The sequence below is a fragment of the Pteropus vampyrus genome, unplaced genomic scaffold (assembly GCF_000151845.1).
Source record: "Pteropus vampyrus isolate Shadow unplaced genomic scaffold, Pvam_2.0 Scaffold116, whole genome shotgun sequence".
In the NCBI taxonomy this organism is placed as follows: Eukaryota; Metazoa; Chordata; class Mammalia; order Chiroptera; family Pteropodidae; genus Pteropus; species Pteropus vampyrus.
The window spans coordinates 1,044,860-1,062,375 of NW_011888897.1; the positions used below are offsets into that span (position 1 = coordinate 1,044,860).

At 38.8% G+C, this 17,516-nt stretch overlaps 1 protein-coding gene across 5 annotated transcripts; it reads left to right on the forward strand.

The window, feature by feature from the left end:
- Positions 1 to 4,167: 4,167 nt before the first annotated feature.
- Positions 4,168 to 17,074, forward strand: MFAP5 (microfibril associated protein 5). 5 transcript variants are annotated; one of them, XM_023534028.1, is made up of 11 exons: positions 4,253 to 4,514; positions 5,029 to 5,088; positions 6,114 to 6,149; positions 7,090 to 7,114; positions 7,268 to 7,374; positions 8,675 to 8,719; positions 9,877 to 9,909; positions 10,360 to 10,395; positions 13,149 to 13,236; positions 13,810 to 13,883; positions 15,134 to 17,074. In XM_023534028.1, exons 2-11 carry the CDS (start codon positions 5,031 to 5,033, stop codon positions 15,244 to 15,246), a joined length of 615 nt encoding a protein of 204 aa, XP_023389796.1. In that variant the 5' UTR covers positions 4,253 to 4,514; positions 5,029 to 5,030; the 3' UTR covers positions 15,247 to 17,074. The 5 variants fall into 5 exon arrangements, with proteins under 5 accessions (XP_023389794.1, XP_023389796.1, XP_023389793.1 ...); XM_023534026.1 differs by lacking the exons at positions 7,090 to 7,114; positions 7,268 to 7,374 and adding an exon at positions 4,168 to 4,230 and having other exon boundaries at positions 4,378 to 4,514; XM_023534025.1 differs by lacking the exons at positions 7,090 to 7,114; positions 7,268 to 7,374; positions 8,675 to 8,719 and adding an exon at positions 9,508 to 9,552 and having other exon boundaries at positions 4,256 to 4,514.
- Positions 17,075 to 17,516: the final 442 nt, after the last annotated feature.

Here is a 17,516-nt window from a genome sequence, read left to right on the forward strand (position 1 = left end):
ATAGTTATAAATGTTATTATGTTCATATAATAGATAACATATACAGTATTGTAGTTATAGGACATATTAGTTATCTAGCAGCTTAAGACAACCCCTTTCCCAAGGTTTTTGTTCTTTAGAAATCCAAGCACAGCTTAACTGCATACCTCTGGCTCAGGGTGTGTCACGAGCTATATAGTCAAGGTGTTGGCTGGGACTGCTGTCCTCTCAAGGCCCCACTGAGAGAGGATCCACTCCCAAGTTCATTCACACGGCTTTTGGCAGGCCTTAGGTTGCTGGCTGTTCTTGCCACATGAGCATTTCTATAGAGTAGCTCACATCATGGCAGCTGGCTTTGTTCAGAGCAAACAAGCAAGCAAGAGATTAGGAGAGAAGCCCAGAACTAGAAGCCAGAGTCTTTGTTATCTAATCTGGGAAGATACACCCCATTGTGTCTGCTGCATTCTATTTGCTAGTAGTCCCTAAATTCATCCCACACTCAAGGGGAGAGGATTATACAAGGGGATCACTCGGGGCCATTTTGCAGCCTGCCTAGGCACATATAATCTATAAAAATATAAATATGTATTAATCATATAAAGGGACTAAACTGAATAGCTATATTAGCTATTATTATTTGTTAATCATTGTATACATTTGCTAATAATAGTGTAAATATAAACTTCCCTGGGTTTTTTCTATATTTGCAAATTTCAGACTTTCTCTGTTTTTGTTTGTTTAAAGCCAGATTGGGCAGATGGAGATTTCCTAACTGTTAATGAATTTCTAGTATTTGTCCTATTTTGTTAGTGTGTAGCCCATTTTATTGGTTATTCAAAATTTTTATTGTGGGTTCCATTTCAGGAACCTTAACAGAATCTGGAACTCATATCAAGCATTTTACATGTGCATGGTCAAGAGAATGTGTGGGTGTGACAATGCAAGACCACTAGTGCTATCAGAAAATTGACACAAAGCAGAATGATGAAACAAAAGGACTAATTATTGTAGGTATAAGTTACATATGTTTTATATGCACCGATTTTAATTACAGCCTTCCTGCTAAAATTCTTCCCTTTCTGAAATAACCATTGCCTACTTCCTTTCATTCTGTTACCCTCCTATTGCTTCAATACATTGGCCTAGTTGTTCCCCTACCTGTACTCTCAAACTACCTTCTCTAAAACTTTATCCTCTACTTCTTTGAATTTGACTCTGTTTTTAAATGTTTAACCTCGAGATAGAAAGTTACTATTTCAAATCTTCATCTCAACTCAATTCAAATAGCCCAATTTTGAGTTATGTGCTAATCATTACATCAGCTGGAGATGAGTAACACTTAGCCTTTGCAATCAGGAACTCTCAGTCTAATTTGGAATATGAACATGTAAAAGAAAGAACATAATACGATTAATGACATAAGTATAAAAATAAAGAGGTAGCTCAGTAGAGGGGAAGATTAACTCTTCAGAAGCAGAGGGGACCAAAAGTTCTCTGGGAAGAGGCAACTTCTAAGCTGGGTTTTAATGTACATATCAACATTTATTTACTGGAGTTGGGAAAAGGATATCTCAGGAAAAAAAAGGAACAGGAAGAGTCATGCACCGAGGCATGAAGAACAGTGTGTTATAGCAGGTATGGGGTAGTAAGAAGCGGGAAGTTCTCCCTGGCCCAAGTTTTCTGAGGATGTGTGTTGGCTGGCTCCTAAGTCCTGCGATGAATCCAACTTTTAGGTTTGACTGTCACTACTTTATTGCTTCATTCCACTATACACACTGCTCTCTCTCTCCCTTCCCCCTCCCCCAGTTCATATAACCCTCCTCCCTTCTTTTCCTTCCTTTTATGGAAATTTTGTGTGTGTGCATGTGTTTAGGCCCTGGATTTAATTTAGTTGGATTGGACTGTAGTAATAATGTTTCTGTACATTTGCCCAGAGGCTTTCAGCTAATGGGTGTATTCTTTACAGGCCAATAAACAGATGAATAAACCCAGTGTGCTGTCTCGAATCGCTGCCTCCGTTCCCTTTCCTTGCACTTTGCCCATCTTTGCCCACTTTGCTTGGAGACCTTTTTTGACAACTAAAATTTTCCTAGGTAACTCCAACATTAGATTGCCTTCATTAAGTCTCTTCTGCACCTGCCAGTCATTTCCATGGAGGACTTTCATACTGTTGGGGAAAGTGTTCTCCACCCACAGGAGATCCAGCCCGTGTTTGATGGGAGTTCTGTGGCCCCGAGAGTTTTTCCCCACCGTTAGCGAGAACCTCCAGAAATTACATGCCTCACATTTGTGGATGACGGTTGTTCATTTTTGACTATTGGTGGTGCTGATTATGACTTCATGTAATTCAATGATAAACTGATAGTGTAACAGAACAGAGGCTGACCAAATCACCTTGAGCAAAGTCAATCTGAGTTTCTCCAAACCTAGGGATCTAAAACAAATGAAGAGTTACACTAGAAAAAAAGGGGCCACCATAGCTGTCAAGAAGGAAAAAAATTAACTGAATTACTTTGAAAACTACATTCTTGTATGTTCATTAAGCCCAGTGAGAATTGATGGTGGTTACTGCTCTTATACCAGTTCCCGCCTTGCTTCCTCTCCTTTCTCCTTCACTCCATGCCTGCCTTCTTCTCCCCCTGCCTTGCTCTGAACATTCTGTTCCATTTTCACTGCCTTAACTTCAGACTCCCTCCCAGGACCCCAGGAGAGCGCCCCCTCCTACTGCCTGGGGAGGCTTTCCTACGCCACAGCTCCAGTTTGGCCAGCAGATTGAGGTCATTGCTCTCCCTGCCAAACGATTGGCCTGAGTTCAGTTTCTCCATCTGTCTGAGTTTCATGGAAAACATGATTGTTGCTCTAGGCTCTTTGTTATACGTCCTGCCTTAGGTCTGCTTTGCATCTGCTTTTTTTTGTTTGTTTCTCCCCCCACTCCCCACCACTCTCTGCCTTTTCTTTCCCCGATTCTCCCCAGACTGGAATCACATCTGTTTTCCAGCCTCTGCACTCTTGCTGCAGAGCAGATGGGAGAAGAGCAAGTTCTGGGCCAAGTAGATCAGGAAGAGCTGGTCTTTGTACTCAGATTTGTTCTAGGGACTGACCAGAATCCATGTATCTCAGAGGAACCAGGTGTTATTTTCTTATTTCTTATTATGTTCACTATTCTCCCTTCCTCCCAACTAGACAGCCAGCTAGTTTTCTTCCTTCTTTTCTTCCTTCTTTTCTTCCTTCTTTCCTTCCTTCCCCTCTTCCTTCCTCCTTTCTTTCCACCATTTACTCTTTTTTCTTCTAGTCTGTAATTTATTAATATTATCTGCGCTCTCTGTCTACCTTACACTCTTTTCTAATTTAGCTCAGAGAGATACACAATGTAGACTACAGGAGCTAACAGGTAACTTGAAACTTACACACTTCTAATGCACGTAAGGTCAACTGCTTCTCAGATTTGAATTTCTATAATTGACGTCGATTCTCTCCAAAGTGGAGATATTTTAATAATCTACTAGGGTTTCTATGAATAAGAGTAAATACAAAGTCTTTAAAACTCTTGGAATCCCAGAAAGTGTTATCTACATATTACACGATATGAGGAAAAGTACTGGTGAAAAATAAGTCACACGGAGTAAACTTGGCTCTCAGTTTTCTCTGGGCCTTATGGCATTTTGTCTTTATGAAACCAAGATTCTTAGCATAAGCTTAAACAAAGCCAAGAGACAGAATACAGCCGGCGTGAAGCGTGGCTTCTCCACACTTCAAAAGGATTTCAAGGGTACTGTATTCATCAACTTTTTCTAACCCTAAGACAGACAGGCCTCCTTTTAGACAAAACTCATATGATATCTGTGTTTACTTGGATGTGGGAATAAATAGAATTTCTAGGGGAAGAAAAAAACAAGAGTCAATGTGTGGGTCAAGAAAGAGGCAAAGAAGAGAAATGCAGGTAGACAAAGGAATTTGCTGTTAAAGAAATGAATGTCAAAAAAGAATAAAAGTGAGAAAATGGAGAAAAAAATCAAAAATGGAAGACAGTGAGAGATAGAAACAGATTCTGGTGATGTGCAGGAAAACATTCCAAGGATGAGACTGAACTATTTAAGTAAGAAGGAACCCCAGGGAAGGGGGTGGTGCTGGAGCCAGATTTCGAGAGGGAAAATAGGCTCATGGAAGAAAGGCATACATGAGCTTGGGCCAGTCCTTCTAGGGAGCAGCAGTATCTTTCACCAGTGTGGTCACAACCTTTGGAATGAGGGTGTGAGTGACTGAAAATTCCCATCCCCCTTCTCATTTCAGCCTCATTGCACTACTCTAGCCTGGCTTTCTCTCTCTCCCGTGCTCTCTCTCTCTCTCTCTCTCTCTCTCTTGCTCTCTCCCTCGCTCTCCCTCATCTCATTGTTTCAGAAGGCCAAATTTGAAGTCCTTCCCAGGGAGTGGCCCTGTTCATCTTAATCTCCAGCCAAAGTAGGAATAGCGTGAGAAGGAGAGAGACACAGTCAGCAGCCAAAGGACTCGGTGGAAAGAGCAGAGGACCATAGACAGTGAGTTGTTTGATTGTATAAAACCCTAAATAAACAAAGGGAGTGTGTATATGTGTACGTGTGCGTGTGTGTGTATGTATGCATTGAAGGGCTGGAGGGGGGCGATGGGGCATGCCATTGAACTTAGAATTGAGCAAATATCCCAACTATTCATGAAATTCAAATGAAAAAAGACACCAAGATGAGCAAATAATATAACCAAGTCACAGATATCAAAAAAGAAGATTAGACCCTAGGACAGTATAGGGATAAACACGGACCATTTACAATATAAAACTTCCTCCAACTTGGTAGAAGAGTAATGAGAGTAAGAATAATGTTGTGATCAAAGAATAGAATTTGAAGGAGAAATAAATGTTGAGCGAAAAGTAAGGAGAGAGAAAGGCTTTGAGCCATATGAAGGACCAGGAAAGTTCCTGGGAAGACAAAGCGATGGGCCACAAACATCCTTCCCGGACCTGAAATGCTGATTGTCCTGACCATTACAATCTCTGCTCTCCCCTCCACCTGTCAGATATGCTGCTCTTGGAACCCAAAGTGCTGCTGTTTCTCACCGCACTCATCATTCCCTCGGGTGAGTCCCCTACCTTTATTCTTTTCTCCCTAAAATGACAGCTTCTCAGCTATACATGTGTCTGGAGGTGTGTGTGAGAAAATGGAATGGAAGGATGTTGAAGGGGAAATGAGGGAGAGATGCTTGCTGTTGAATTCTAGAATTGCTATTGAAAGAGAAGGAACAGATTTTGTTAAAGAAGAAAAGGACAGGGATGTGGATAGAGATGACCTCAGACTTGAGAAAAGGTATCCTGAGAGTTATAAAACTAGGGAGAAATGAAGATACACACGAATACATATTAACCAATAGAAGGTCACACACATAAATATTCAAGTAAACAAATACCAAAGAAAAAGAAGCTGATACACAAATCCATACACAAACATAGAGAAACCACCTAATAAGAAAATGGACCAAAATTTAAATACTGTAGGAAAACAGTGGGAAGATATACACTAACACCTAACAAACACTAGCACCAGCATACACATGAATATATTCACATGCACACCAAAACTATGTATCAAATCTACAGACAAAAGAAAAATTATCTTCACAGATTTCACAGAAGCTAGCAAGAAGATTAGCCACAGAAAATAATCCTTGGATTTCAAAAAACTCCTACTCTATTTATTTTTCTCATTCTGCCAGATACACACTGTGAGAAAATCTTTTTGCCTTGTTCAGTAGCATAGCTAGTGGGATGGCTGTGGAGACAGAAGGACAGGACACATCACAAAGAGCTGCTGGCCCTCTCTGTGGAACAGGACCTCATTCCTTCTGGTTGGGAATGAGGGCGAGAGGTCATCCTGAGTCAGGGCGTAACAGAGTAGGGGTTTGTTGTCAATAATTTGTTGACTTTCTTGAGTGTTTCCACATTTGTGTGTAGCACTAATGATCTGAGATTTTTTGTGTTGAGCTATCTAACAATAAAAGATAAAGTACAATCATTTGCCCATCATTTTCTGGTTCATCTCATGAAAAGCTTTATGGGATATGGAGCTGGAGTCACTTACATCCTTTTTCTCCCTCCTTTGGTACAGATCGGACACCTCTAGGGGTCAACAGTCAAGGAGAAGGTAGGTGAACCCTTGGTCTGGGCTCTCTTGGGGTTCTTATCAGGGTAATATAGCTGAAGGGTCAGAGTTCAAGAATCGGTAATATAACAGAGATGTGTTGCCAAGGTGTGAGAAAATAAGATCTAACTCACCAGTTTCCACAGTCCTCTCATCTCTTTCATAAAACCTTCTTGTCTTTTTTTAATCTACTGAAATACTTTTCCCAAGACCTTCTCTATGCTTCTTTCCTGCTTCCACTCTCCTCTATACGTCTCTTACCTTGCTCAGAAAATGCCCACTAATCCTAACAGAAAGCATTTGCCTATCCATGTAACAGTAGAGAAACTAAAACGCAAAGACAGGATGAGAAGTCATCTCAGCACTACAGCGAAATTATAGCACAACTGAACAGAGCCCAAAAGATCTGGCTTCCAAAGGACTACTTCCTTCAGCTTAATGAAGAGAATTCCAATCAACATCTCTGCTCTGCCTCCGGACATTGAACATAATTACAATTTATCTCTTGCTTTGCCCAATCCTTGTGAGCACAGCAGTATGTAATCCATTAATGGGTCATACAGTCAAATTAGTGGGTCACAATTGGTATTCGTTAATGAGTTAGGATACACTAAAATAAAGTACATGCAAGTACATTGCAAGAATAAAGTATTATCTTTAAACTTGTTTCAGTTTTGTGTACACTGGGACATGATACAATTTCTTACTCTGTGTCCTGGAACAGAAGATAAAAATATAGAAATAAAGACTTCTTTTTTTTCTCTGTTGTGAGTAAATAGGTCTGAATCCCCACGTGTCTGAACTTTGATCGAGTTTCAATACTAGCAAAACTAAAAATCTGAATTTATTTCTCTGGGCTGGGTAAGGTCCAGTCCTATTTTATGACTTTGTGGTACTTTTCTACCGGAAATATTTTAAGATATGATGCACATGTCTCCTTAAGATTATTTTTCAGAGAACGTTCATGAATCCTAGGTAAGCGTTTATATGGTGGTAGTGCATAGAAAAGGTGGGTAAACGGGAATATCCAGAAAAGCAGTACTCTGCCTGAAATCCTCAGGAGACAGCTAAGAGACCCCCTCAACCCCTTTGCGCTCCCACCGCTTCACTTCTGTTTCTGTGAGTGGCCAGACTGGAATGTGGCTAAAGAGAAAGGGAAATGGGGCCAGATTGGGTCACACCCGGGAGAGGCTCTTCTCCCCACCTCACAGTCCCTGGAATGACTCAGGTCAGTGCATTTTTAAAAAATATCCTGTGGCATTGAAACAGACTTGGATTCCTTTTTTCAAAATTTGTTCTGAAAAAAGAAAGTTTATACTGAGTGTTAATGATGAAAAGGCTCTATCGTCAGATCTGATGATCTGTCTGTTTGGAATTTTTTTTTAAATAAAGGATGAGGTAAGCAGGGGAAATTCCCTCATAATATTTCATTGTGTCTTGCCTCTACTATAAAGATCAACAACTCTGATGTGCTTTACAAAAATGTTATTCTCACCCGATTTAAATCTGACGTTTAGACTCAGAAGTTAAAAAAAAAAAAAAAGTCAAAGCAAACTGCAGGGATTTGCCGACCCCTAGCGGGTAAAATAGACTATGGCCATAAGCTTTCTACAGCGAAGGATAATTAGAGAAGGTACGTTTGCTGCTTAAATGTTAACGTTGCTTTGTTATTTTGCTTTTTGAAGTCGAGACAAGTAGTTCTAGAAGTGCTATTATTTATAGTTTCAGATACAGTTTTCTTGGTTTATCCTAATAGATTTCACTTTAAAACCTGCACTATTTTTATGTCTTCTCTTCTTGCCTTTATTTTCCAATGATCAACTGCAAGGCATTCTCTACTAACACTGGCATTTCCCTTCCTCTCTCTTCATCCCACTTCTCACTGATCCTTATAAAATTATCGACATCACATTTTGTGAACACTCTAATATATAAGCATATCAGCAGACTGATACCTAATTGCATCAAAATTGTAAATAGCAAAATCAGTGGTAAAGGTAATTTTCATTTTGAATAATCATTGCAAAGAGGTCCTCAATCCGCTGCATTTATTAACAAGCTCTCTGACCTTAGGTAAATTATTTATTCTCCTGATGCTCAGGTTTTTTTAATCTTTTAAAACAGGAATTTAAACAGTGCCTGGCACATAGAAAATTCAAATTAGCTAAATATATTCATTATCTGTTAGGACAATAAAATAATGTGAGTTATTCCTGCAGTCCAATGCTATATTGGTCTCACTGAGAAAAGGGTGCCTGGCGGGCATGTAGTTCATTCATTCCTCTAGATAATACAAAGGAAAAAGAATGCTCTGGGCTAGGACTGTATGGGTATATTCGTGGAAGTAGGAAAATGTGACATTTGTTTGGGTTACAGGGGAAAGGACTTAAGCTGGGGAGCAAATAATGAAAAATAAATGTGGGATACTATGTATCGGTGGCTGTGCTAGACACTTTTACTTACTGAGTGCAGGGTGGGAGGAATAAAGAGAATGCTCCAAAAATGTTTTCTGACTTTTTTCAATTTAGTCAATGTGACTCAAGCGACTCCAGAAACATTCACAGAAGATCCTAGTAAGCTATCCTTTATTTCTTTGCTTTCATACTGGGGATAGAAGGATTGAGGATGATGTCTGTACAAAGAGAAATGAAGACTAGAAAGGTTGGTGGGCACTCTGAGCTCATGTAACACCTAATTGTCTATCTTACATGCCGCTGATGCTGAAATATGCCCAATCTTCTCTCCACCACTTCTTTCTGTGATGTCTCTTATATTGGCCCCATAGTCCACATTCTTTCACCTTGACCCTTCTTTTAGATCACCATTCCATATCCTACTTCCTTTTCTACTTTTCCTACCTGCATTTTTCATTCTCTGTGTTGTATCATTGCGCTCTCTGACCTTAGGTAAATTATTTATTCTCCTGATGCTCAGGTTTTTTTAATCTTTTAAAACAGGAATTTAAACAGTGCCTGGCACATAGAAAATTCAAATTAGCTAAATATATTCATTATCTGTTAGGACAATAAAATAATGTGAGTTATTCCTGCAGTCCAATGCTAAATTGGTCTCACTGAGAAAAGGGTGCCTGACGGGCATGTAGTTCATTCATTCCTCTAGATAATACGAAGGAAAAAGAATGCTCTGGGCTAGGACTGTATGGGTATATTCATGGAAGTAGGAAAATGTGACATTTGTTTGGGTTACAGGGGAAAGGACTTAAGCTGGGGAGCAAATAATGAAAAATAAATGTGGGATACTATGTATTGGTGGCTGTGCTAGACACTTTTACTTACTGAGTGCAGGGTGGGAGGAATAAAGAGAATGCTCCAAAAATGTTTTCTGACTTTTTTCAATTTAGTCAATGTGACTCAAGCGACTCCAGAAACATTCACAGAAGATCCTAGTAAGCTACCCTTTGTTTATTTCTTTGCTTTCATACTGGGGATAGAAGGATTGAGGATGATGTCTGTACAAAGAGAAATGAAGACTAGAAAGGTTGGTGGGCACTCTGAGCTCATGTAACACCTAATTGTCTATCTTACATGCCGCTGATGCTGAAATATGCCCAATCTTCTCTCCACCACTTCTTTCTGTGATGTCTCTTATATTGGCCCCATAGTCCACATTCTTTCACCTTGACCCTTCTTTTAGATCACCATTCCATATCCTACTTCCTTTTCTACTTTTCCTACCTGCATTTTTCATTCTCTGTGTTGTATCATTGCAGATCTGGTAAATGAGCCCTCTACAGATGAAACAGGTTAAGTTTTACTACAGTTCTTTAAAAAAAAAACTGGCATGATTCTTATTAATATTCACAATATTTACTTCAGCTCTTGAATTAATCCTATATTTTTATTTCTGGGGATGGGATAGAGGGATTGTGGGCCTGTTGTTCAGTGACAATGGGATAAAAGGAAAGAGAGGCCTCCTACCCTTCTAAAAAGAAGAAAGAAAGAGGATTAATAGCTACTATAAGGCATGAATGATAAAGCTTATGGAAATTAGTATAATATTAATAGGCCAAAGAGTCTTCAAAAGATATTCACAATTATTTCAATTAACTCTATTCCATTGGACATAATACACAAACCCAGCCAGCCATAGCCTTGAATTTGAGCCTCATAGCTCCATTCTCCTTTTTTTTACTCTGCCTTCCCCCTTGCCAATTCAAAGCCCTCCTCACACCTTCTGTTTTGTGCTTTTTCAGTTCTGGCTGATATTGAGCCTTCCACAGATGACCTGGGTGAGTTCAGTTCTGGGATCCCAGGGCCACTGGGGCCATTCTGGGCTTCCTCCAGAGCCCGTCATGGAAGGCAGCACAGCTAGCTGGTGAAGGATCTTAAGTAGACAGGGTTACAGTTTATATAGCACTTTCTTCCAACAGTTAAATTTAAATTAATGACAGTTTTGATCCCCTAACAAGCAGAACTGTGTGCTAGGTGTTTAATATACAAAATATTGAGACGTGATCTTCCAAAGTTTCCATGACTAGATGAGTAAAAGCATGACATATAAACAAAGAAATACATGAGAAGATAAAGGAAGACTTTCCAGAAGAAGTAATGATTGAGTTGAATCTTGAAAGAAAAATTGGAGCAAGCCAGGAAGTCAAGTGTGGGATGTACATTCCAGCCAAGAAAATAGTGTGTTCAAAGATATAAAAGCAAAATAGAGCATGGCATATTGGGGAAACTGAGTTTTTTTAATGATTAGGGCCAAAAACTACAAAGAATAAGTGGTAGGACATGATAAAATGAGACAGAAACTAGATTATTTTTCACAAATATTTACTGAAAACCTGCTACTTAGGTGCCAGGAATATAAAGGTGAACAAAACTGATTTTCTTCTACTAGATACCTTTTGTTTAACAGAAAAGATAGACAAATGAACAGATAACTGTATTTAGTTTCACAAAATGCTGTTATCAGGATAAACAAAGGAAGCTATGAAGACTCAAAAGGAGTCCTTGACTATATCCAGTGTTGGGGCTTAGGAAAGGCTTTTCTAGATGGCACATTGACGAAGTTGCTTCTTGAAAGACAAGTAGAAATGAATCAAATGAATAGAAGAGGGGAGAGCTTTTAGGTAAAGAATGTGGGCAAAGGCTCAGGATGGAAATGAAACTCATTCAGAGAATAGTTTTTGCAAAGGAAACTTCTAATCAGATTTGTGAGTTGGAAAACCAATGAGGATGATGTTACAGTAATCCAAATAAAAGATGACGGCCTGAGCTAAGGTAGAGGTAATGAGAATTCAATGGGAGCTGTAAGGAAGAGAAGACTGTTGAGATGATGTTCAGTTTTCTATAGGGTAGATGGTGGCTATTGGATGGGTGGTAGCCCCATTCACTGAAGAACAATTTGAATCGAAGGTAAAGATAAGTAAGTTCAAGATATGTTGGATTTGAAGGAACTTTGAAAAATCAATGAAATCTTCCAAAAATGGCAATTAGGTTTATAGGTCTAGAGCTTAGAGGCATGATCTTAACAAGAAGTATTAAGTTTGAGAATTCTCAGCATATAAATCTGCAATTGAAAACAAGGGATAGAGACATCACCTGGCACACTTCCTATGGTGTCCTACTAACTCTTCCAATGACATTTTTACAGGTAACTCCCATGGTTAGTTTATTCCCTCAAGATTCAACTTACTCCTTAATTTGTTCTCTTCTGCAAAATTAGGCCCATTTTCAATCTGCCCCTAAGTTAGGTTCAGCTATGGCTATCCTATGACCCTTGCTATTCTTTACCAAATAATTTTAATCAAAGAATCCATGACAATGTATCTAATTTAAAGAGAAGAATATTTTTCTTGAAGAAGAGCTTCTACAGGATAAAAATCTTCTCTCTTTAGCTCTAAGGTGAAGCTCTTCTGAATATATGACTCTTTGCTTTGTGCCCCTACTCAATTTGCTATCATCAACAATGCAGATACATTTCTCAACTCTCTAGGAGAGAAAGGCAAAAATCATATTTCTCATCCCAATTTCTAAATCTCTTCAATTGCATGGATCAAAACAAATCATTATATGGTTTTCTTTTAGAAGTTACTAAAAGAGATATTAACTCATTTGTTTCCTATCTATATGGGTGCTTCACATGGGTCTCAAGTGAGGTAACATGACAGAAGCAATGGCTTCTAAAATATAGTAATAACTAATAAAATTTCTGCCTTCCAACCCTGGCCAATGATAGAAATACCACTGGAGGTATGATTATGTTTTGCATGCCTTTTTCTTATGCTTTTTTTTTTCTTCCTGAGGATTCCTTACCCCTTTGTTTTTTGGGGTGTATCTAGTTTATATCCAATTCTTTCTCAAAGAATACTTTTGGTATCCTTTATTCTTCTTCCCTCTCTCTCTCTGTTTTTTTTGTTTGTTTGTTTGGTTGGTTGGGTTTTTGTTTTTTTTTTTTTAAGTTCCTCTCCTAAAAGTCACGGTGAAAAGATTGGGCCACTGTCATATCATCCTGAAACAATCCTTTTCCTAAACTCCCTTTGGACTTTATTTGTGGTTAGTGGGTTGGGAAGTGACTGCAAGGACTCAATATTACTATAGATGTCATGGCTAAAATTGCTTTCTCTAATGTACTGATAATTCTGATGTGGAGCTAGGGTTAAAAACTACTGGAAGAAAGAACTAGTAACCCACTTTAGAGTTCTCATTCTTCGGAACAAGATTATCAGCACTTCAAGTTGACATTTCATATTGCCACCCGTATAACCCTAGAAGGACTTTTTCCTAGAAGAACCCTCATAGATAATTTTAGCCACTTCTGTTACAGGTAGGAAAACACCTAAATTTCATTGTAGTCAATTTTCTATTACTCTGTTTTGGTGAGCAGAAAGGAAATGCCCCAACTTACAATGATCCTCTGTGGAGACTGCTTTGTATGTTTTTTCCACTCTATCTCTCCTCCTCCATAGCTTTAATATTTTGTTTATACCTCTCCTGTTTGTTATGCCTCTCCCTATTTTTTTGTATCCGGCTTCTTCAGAGTGCCGGGATGAGAAATTTGCTTGCACAAGACTCTACTCTGTGCATCGGCCAGTCAAGCAATGCGTTCATCAGTTATGTTTCACCAGGTAAAGAATCCCAGAATATCCAGAGAGCATCTTCCATAATAGTGTTTTCATATCACTAACTATGTAATGAGTACCCACTAAGGAATTTCAGTCTTTGAAGGGGCAAAAGTTTTTAGCATAACGCTCTCAGCTATTCCTAAAGGTGCCAGCTAGAACCCATAGTCTAGATTGAGGCATACAGAGAACAGGCTGACTGACAAGTCTAGGTGCTAGAGGGCAAATGAAAGTGAGGACTGGGTACTCACGAGGGAAAATACATGGAGATTTATTACCTCATAGAAAAAAAGGCTGAAATGAAAGATCCAAGTCTGAAGGTAGAAAATAGCAGGGAGGAGTATTAAGCTTGACCATGGGTGGAATATTCAAAAGTGTCTCTAAGAAGAGTAATTAATACCATCCCATCCCCTCTACGTCTGGGGGGAAGGGGCAGGGGAGAAGAAGTCTAAAGTACTTAAGGAGATCCATTAATGGGGAATACAGGAGCTGAAGAAGCATCCTAGGCCTAGGCTAGTTCTCCTTCTCAATGTTTTTTTTCTGTCTCCGTCCTTAACCATGATATTGGGACTCTGGCAGTTTACGACGTATGTACATCATCAACAATGAAATCTGCTCCCGTCTTGTCTGTAAAGAACATGAAGTTATGAAAGGTAAGATGATGTCTGTGTTTTTAGTGGAGGGAGGGACAGTTATAAAGGAGGTAAATGAGGACATAATGTTAACGGATCAAGGTCTGGCTTTGGAGTAGGGCTCTCGGTCACCCTTTAACCTCCTTCGGTCCCTGGTCTACCAAGTTACCTCAAATAAGTGATCTAAGTGAGGCAATATGCTTAATATAGAAACATAATCCTAAGAAAAGTAACCCCAGATCTCTTTCCAAGTAGATTGTAACTCCCAATCTCTCCTGCATATAGTTAGAGATTTCTGAAGCTCTGGCTGCTTTGAAGGTCATTCACTGGGGTTCTAGATGAAAAGGCCAAGTCAGTCATTACAAATAACAGAGTCTACTAGTCTGTAGCCATGTTCATAACTCTAAAAAGTTAAAATGCAAGTTAATTTTGAGACAGTATCGCTTGGAAAGGGCCTATAAATAAATTTAAAATATACTGGACATTTAGAAACTGGCTACATGATAAACAGTCACCACTTTCAAGAACCATTTACATTGCTCATTGTGAAATTTCAGAGGTAGAGGAAGGTACAAAGATTTTATAAAAACAATTCAAAGTGTCGAAAGTGTGTGACCATTCATGGTGGGAATAAAGATACTTTTCACCTTCCCCATCGCCAGCCCCAAAAGGTGGTTGTGGTTAGTGAAGGCACCACAGACAAGCCACTTCTGACTCAGCAGCCCGCCTTGCACTGAGTTCCTGAGTAAGAGCTGTACTTAACTTCGCAGAAGGAAACTTTCTGCTTGCCCCCATAGTGTCTGTGCAAGCCACCTGCAAGGGAAGCACCTTGAGATTGAGAATGAGTATTTGGGACTCTAGGCACTTTTATGTATCTCAGGGGACTTAGTCAAGTTAGCTATGTGCACATAGTAAACACTTGAATATACACTGAGCGATTAGACCTCATTTTAGGGCTGTTGAATAAGTTCATAATTAGAAGAATGGGAAGCTAGGTACGTAAAGGAAACTAATATTCACTGACCATCTGTGCTACGTACTTTTTATACGTTATTTCATTTTAATATCACAACTAAACTATTGAGGCAAGTATTTTAATGCATATTTTACAGAAAAGTGAAGTTTAAAAAGTTAAGAAACTTTCTAGTAAGTTGTAAACAACTAGGGAGTTGCAGAGATGGGATTCTAACTCAGATCTGTCTCTCTAACCTTTTCACTCCACCATTCCACTTCCTATATTCTCATCCCACTGTGTTCTGCTTCTCTTCTAGATGAGCTTTGCCGTCAGATGGCTGGTCTGCCCCCAAGGCGACTCCAACGCTCCAACTACTTCCGACTTCCTCCCTGTGAAAATGTGCATTTGCAGAGACCCAGTGGTCTGTGATCACCAAGGAACAAGAAAGAAGAAAGAATGCGTGGGTGGAAGAGAATGCTCTAGGAAGAGAAAACTCCTGGTCCGATCATGGTCGGCTAACCCGTACACAGTAGCATTTCATAAACCAAACCTTTTGCGATATTAAGCTTTTGCCCCTACTCTCTGATTTTTCACCTAGACTGATAACATTTATCTCATTTTTCAGAACTTACAATACAAAGTCTATATTATTTGCATGGTTTTACTGCTTCCCAATATCGTAGACATAGTAGATAAATGATGACCACATGGCTTATATACAAACATTCTACATATAATTTCAAGGGAAAATAAATTTAAGGTTAATAACATTTACTACTGAATCTGTCTAAGAAAGATCTTAGGGTGGAAGAAGCTATTACTGTCTATTTTGGCTAGCCATAGAAACTCATTTAGGTTCTTTTCAAGTTTTTCCAAGATTAACTCCCTATTCATCCATAAAATTATAGACCTCTTTACTCTTATTTTAACTATTTTGCTGATTGTCCTAACATTTGCCTGGAAGGTCCTCCTTATGAGAAAGATCATAATTTTTTGTATTCCTAGAAAATTCTCCACAGCCAAGAGTTATATAATATTGCCAGCGATATATAGCGACCCAAAATGTTGTTTTCTGCTAAACTCAGAAGCTGAGGCTAAAGACAGAGGAGTATGCCAAGTATAGAACTTGGACTCATGAATCTCTGTGTGTTTTTTTGATGCAGTAGTCTAATTGGCAATTAGCGCTTGAAAGTAAGTTTCATTTGCTTATTCATTTATGGTAGTATTGGGGTTAGCCCACCTCCACGGGTTAATTAGACAACTAACGTCAAACCATATCACTGGGCTGAGTTTCCCTGATTTGTTGCTACTTCTTTCATTCTCACCGTTTACCAAAATCCGTAAAGATTATTGTGCAATAGATTCTGGAATAGCCTGATTTGGGGCCTAAGAAGGGGATTCAGATCAGAACTTTTAATAGACAGGCATAAAGTTTGCCTAATAGGAAAGAGGAAAAGAAACACATTTAAACAACCCACATTCTTATCCTAGGTCTAATAGTAACCAGGTAGCCTTGGATAAGTTATATTTCCTCATTAAGCTCTGGTTTAATTTTCCCATCTTTAACGTAGAAGATTAAATCTACGTTAGTTCTAAGATTTTTTTTTTTAATTCTACGATTCTTGAAATTTAAATTCATTGTTCATGTTTCTTGGAGCCCAGGTGCACTCTAATTCACAACAACTATGTCTGCTTTCAAAGAGGGGAAATACACTGTATTAGGACAGCAGTCCACAATATAGTAGAACAAAAATCTCACTGTAAGTGGAAAACTATATATTATGGACCTTCCATCTGAGTAACTCTTAAAAAGCCTATGGAATTCAAGTAGGAACTAGGGGACATTAAGACAACCAGTTACTAATGACAGAATGCCACTCGGTAGGGGGTTAATTCCTTTCATATTGCTGAGGAAAAACTGAGGATTGGATTCTTGCAGTTAAGAAGCAATTTAGTTTAATGGGATTTGCACAACCGATTAGAGAAATGTTAGGAAAAGCCCCAAAGCATGTAATCTCTGCTCCATGCTCCAGTCTCTAGAAGTAAATGTATTTGTATATAGACAGACATATGAAATGCATATTGTAGCCACTGTAAGCACAGAGTTTCTAAGAATCATGTAAGAATCTCTTCATGAACCTGATCCTCCTATTTCACATTGAACGAGAGGTGACATTCCCACCAGAAAGTACCTCAATCCCAATATTGTGTATATTGCAAATTAAACGTTTTAAAATAATTTCCAATTTCCTTCTCAGGAGAGAGGTCTTTGGTCTAGTTATTCTTTTTTTTAGTCTACGTTTAAGTAAGAAGACCTGAGTTCATGTTTTTATTCCACTTTGAAAACTAAATACCAATATTGCTCAGATTTCTCTATTCCACTATTTTCTGGCGTATCCTTCTTCACGTCACAGCTTTATTGTTGATTTTCCAACATTCCAAATTTATTTGCTCTCCTCCAGTTGTGGCCCCTTCTTGGTTAACCAGAAAATTCTTTTTTCTTTTCTGCCCGATTCAGGCCCAGTTGTCTCGCTAGGCGAAGTTTCATGCTTTATCCTTACTTGTCTTTTGCAAGATCAAATTCCTGCGTTTTGCCATTTCTCATTGTTCTTATGTTCTCTACCTCTTTTTACTTTTCTTGATATGTAAACCAACATTTCTTACTCACTCCTCAACTTTTCTTTCCTTATCTTTATAAA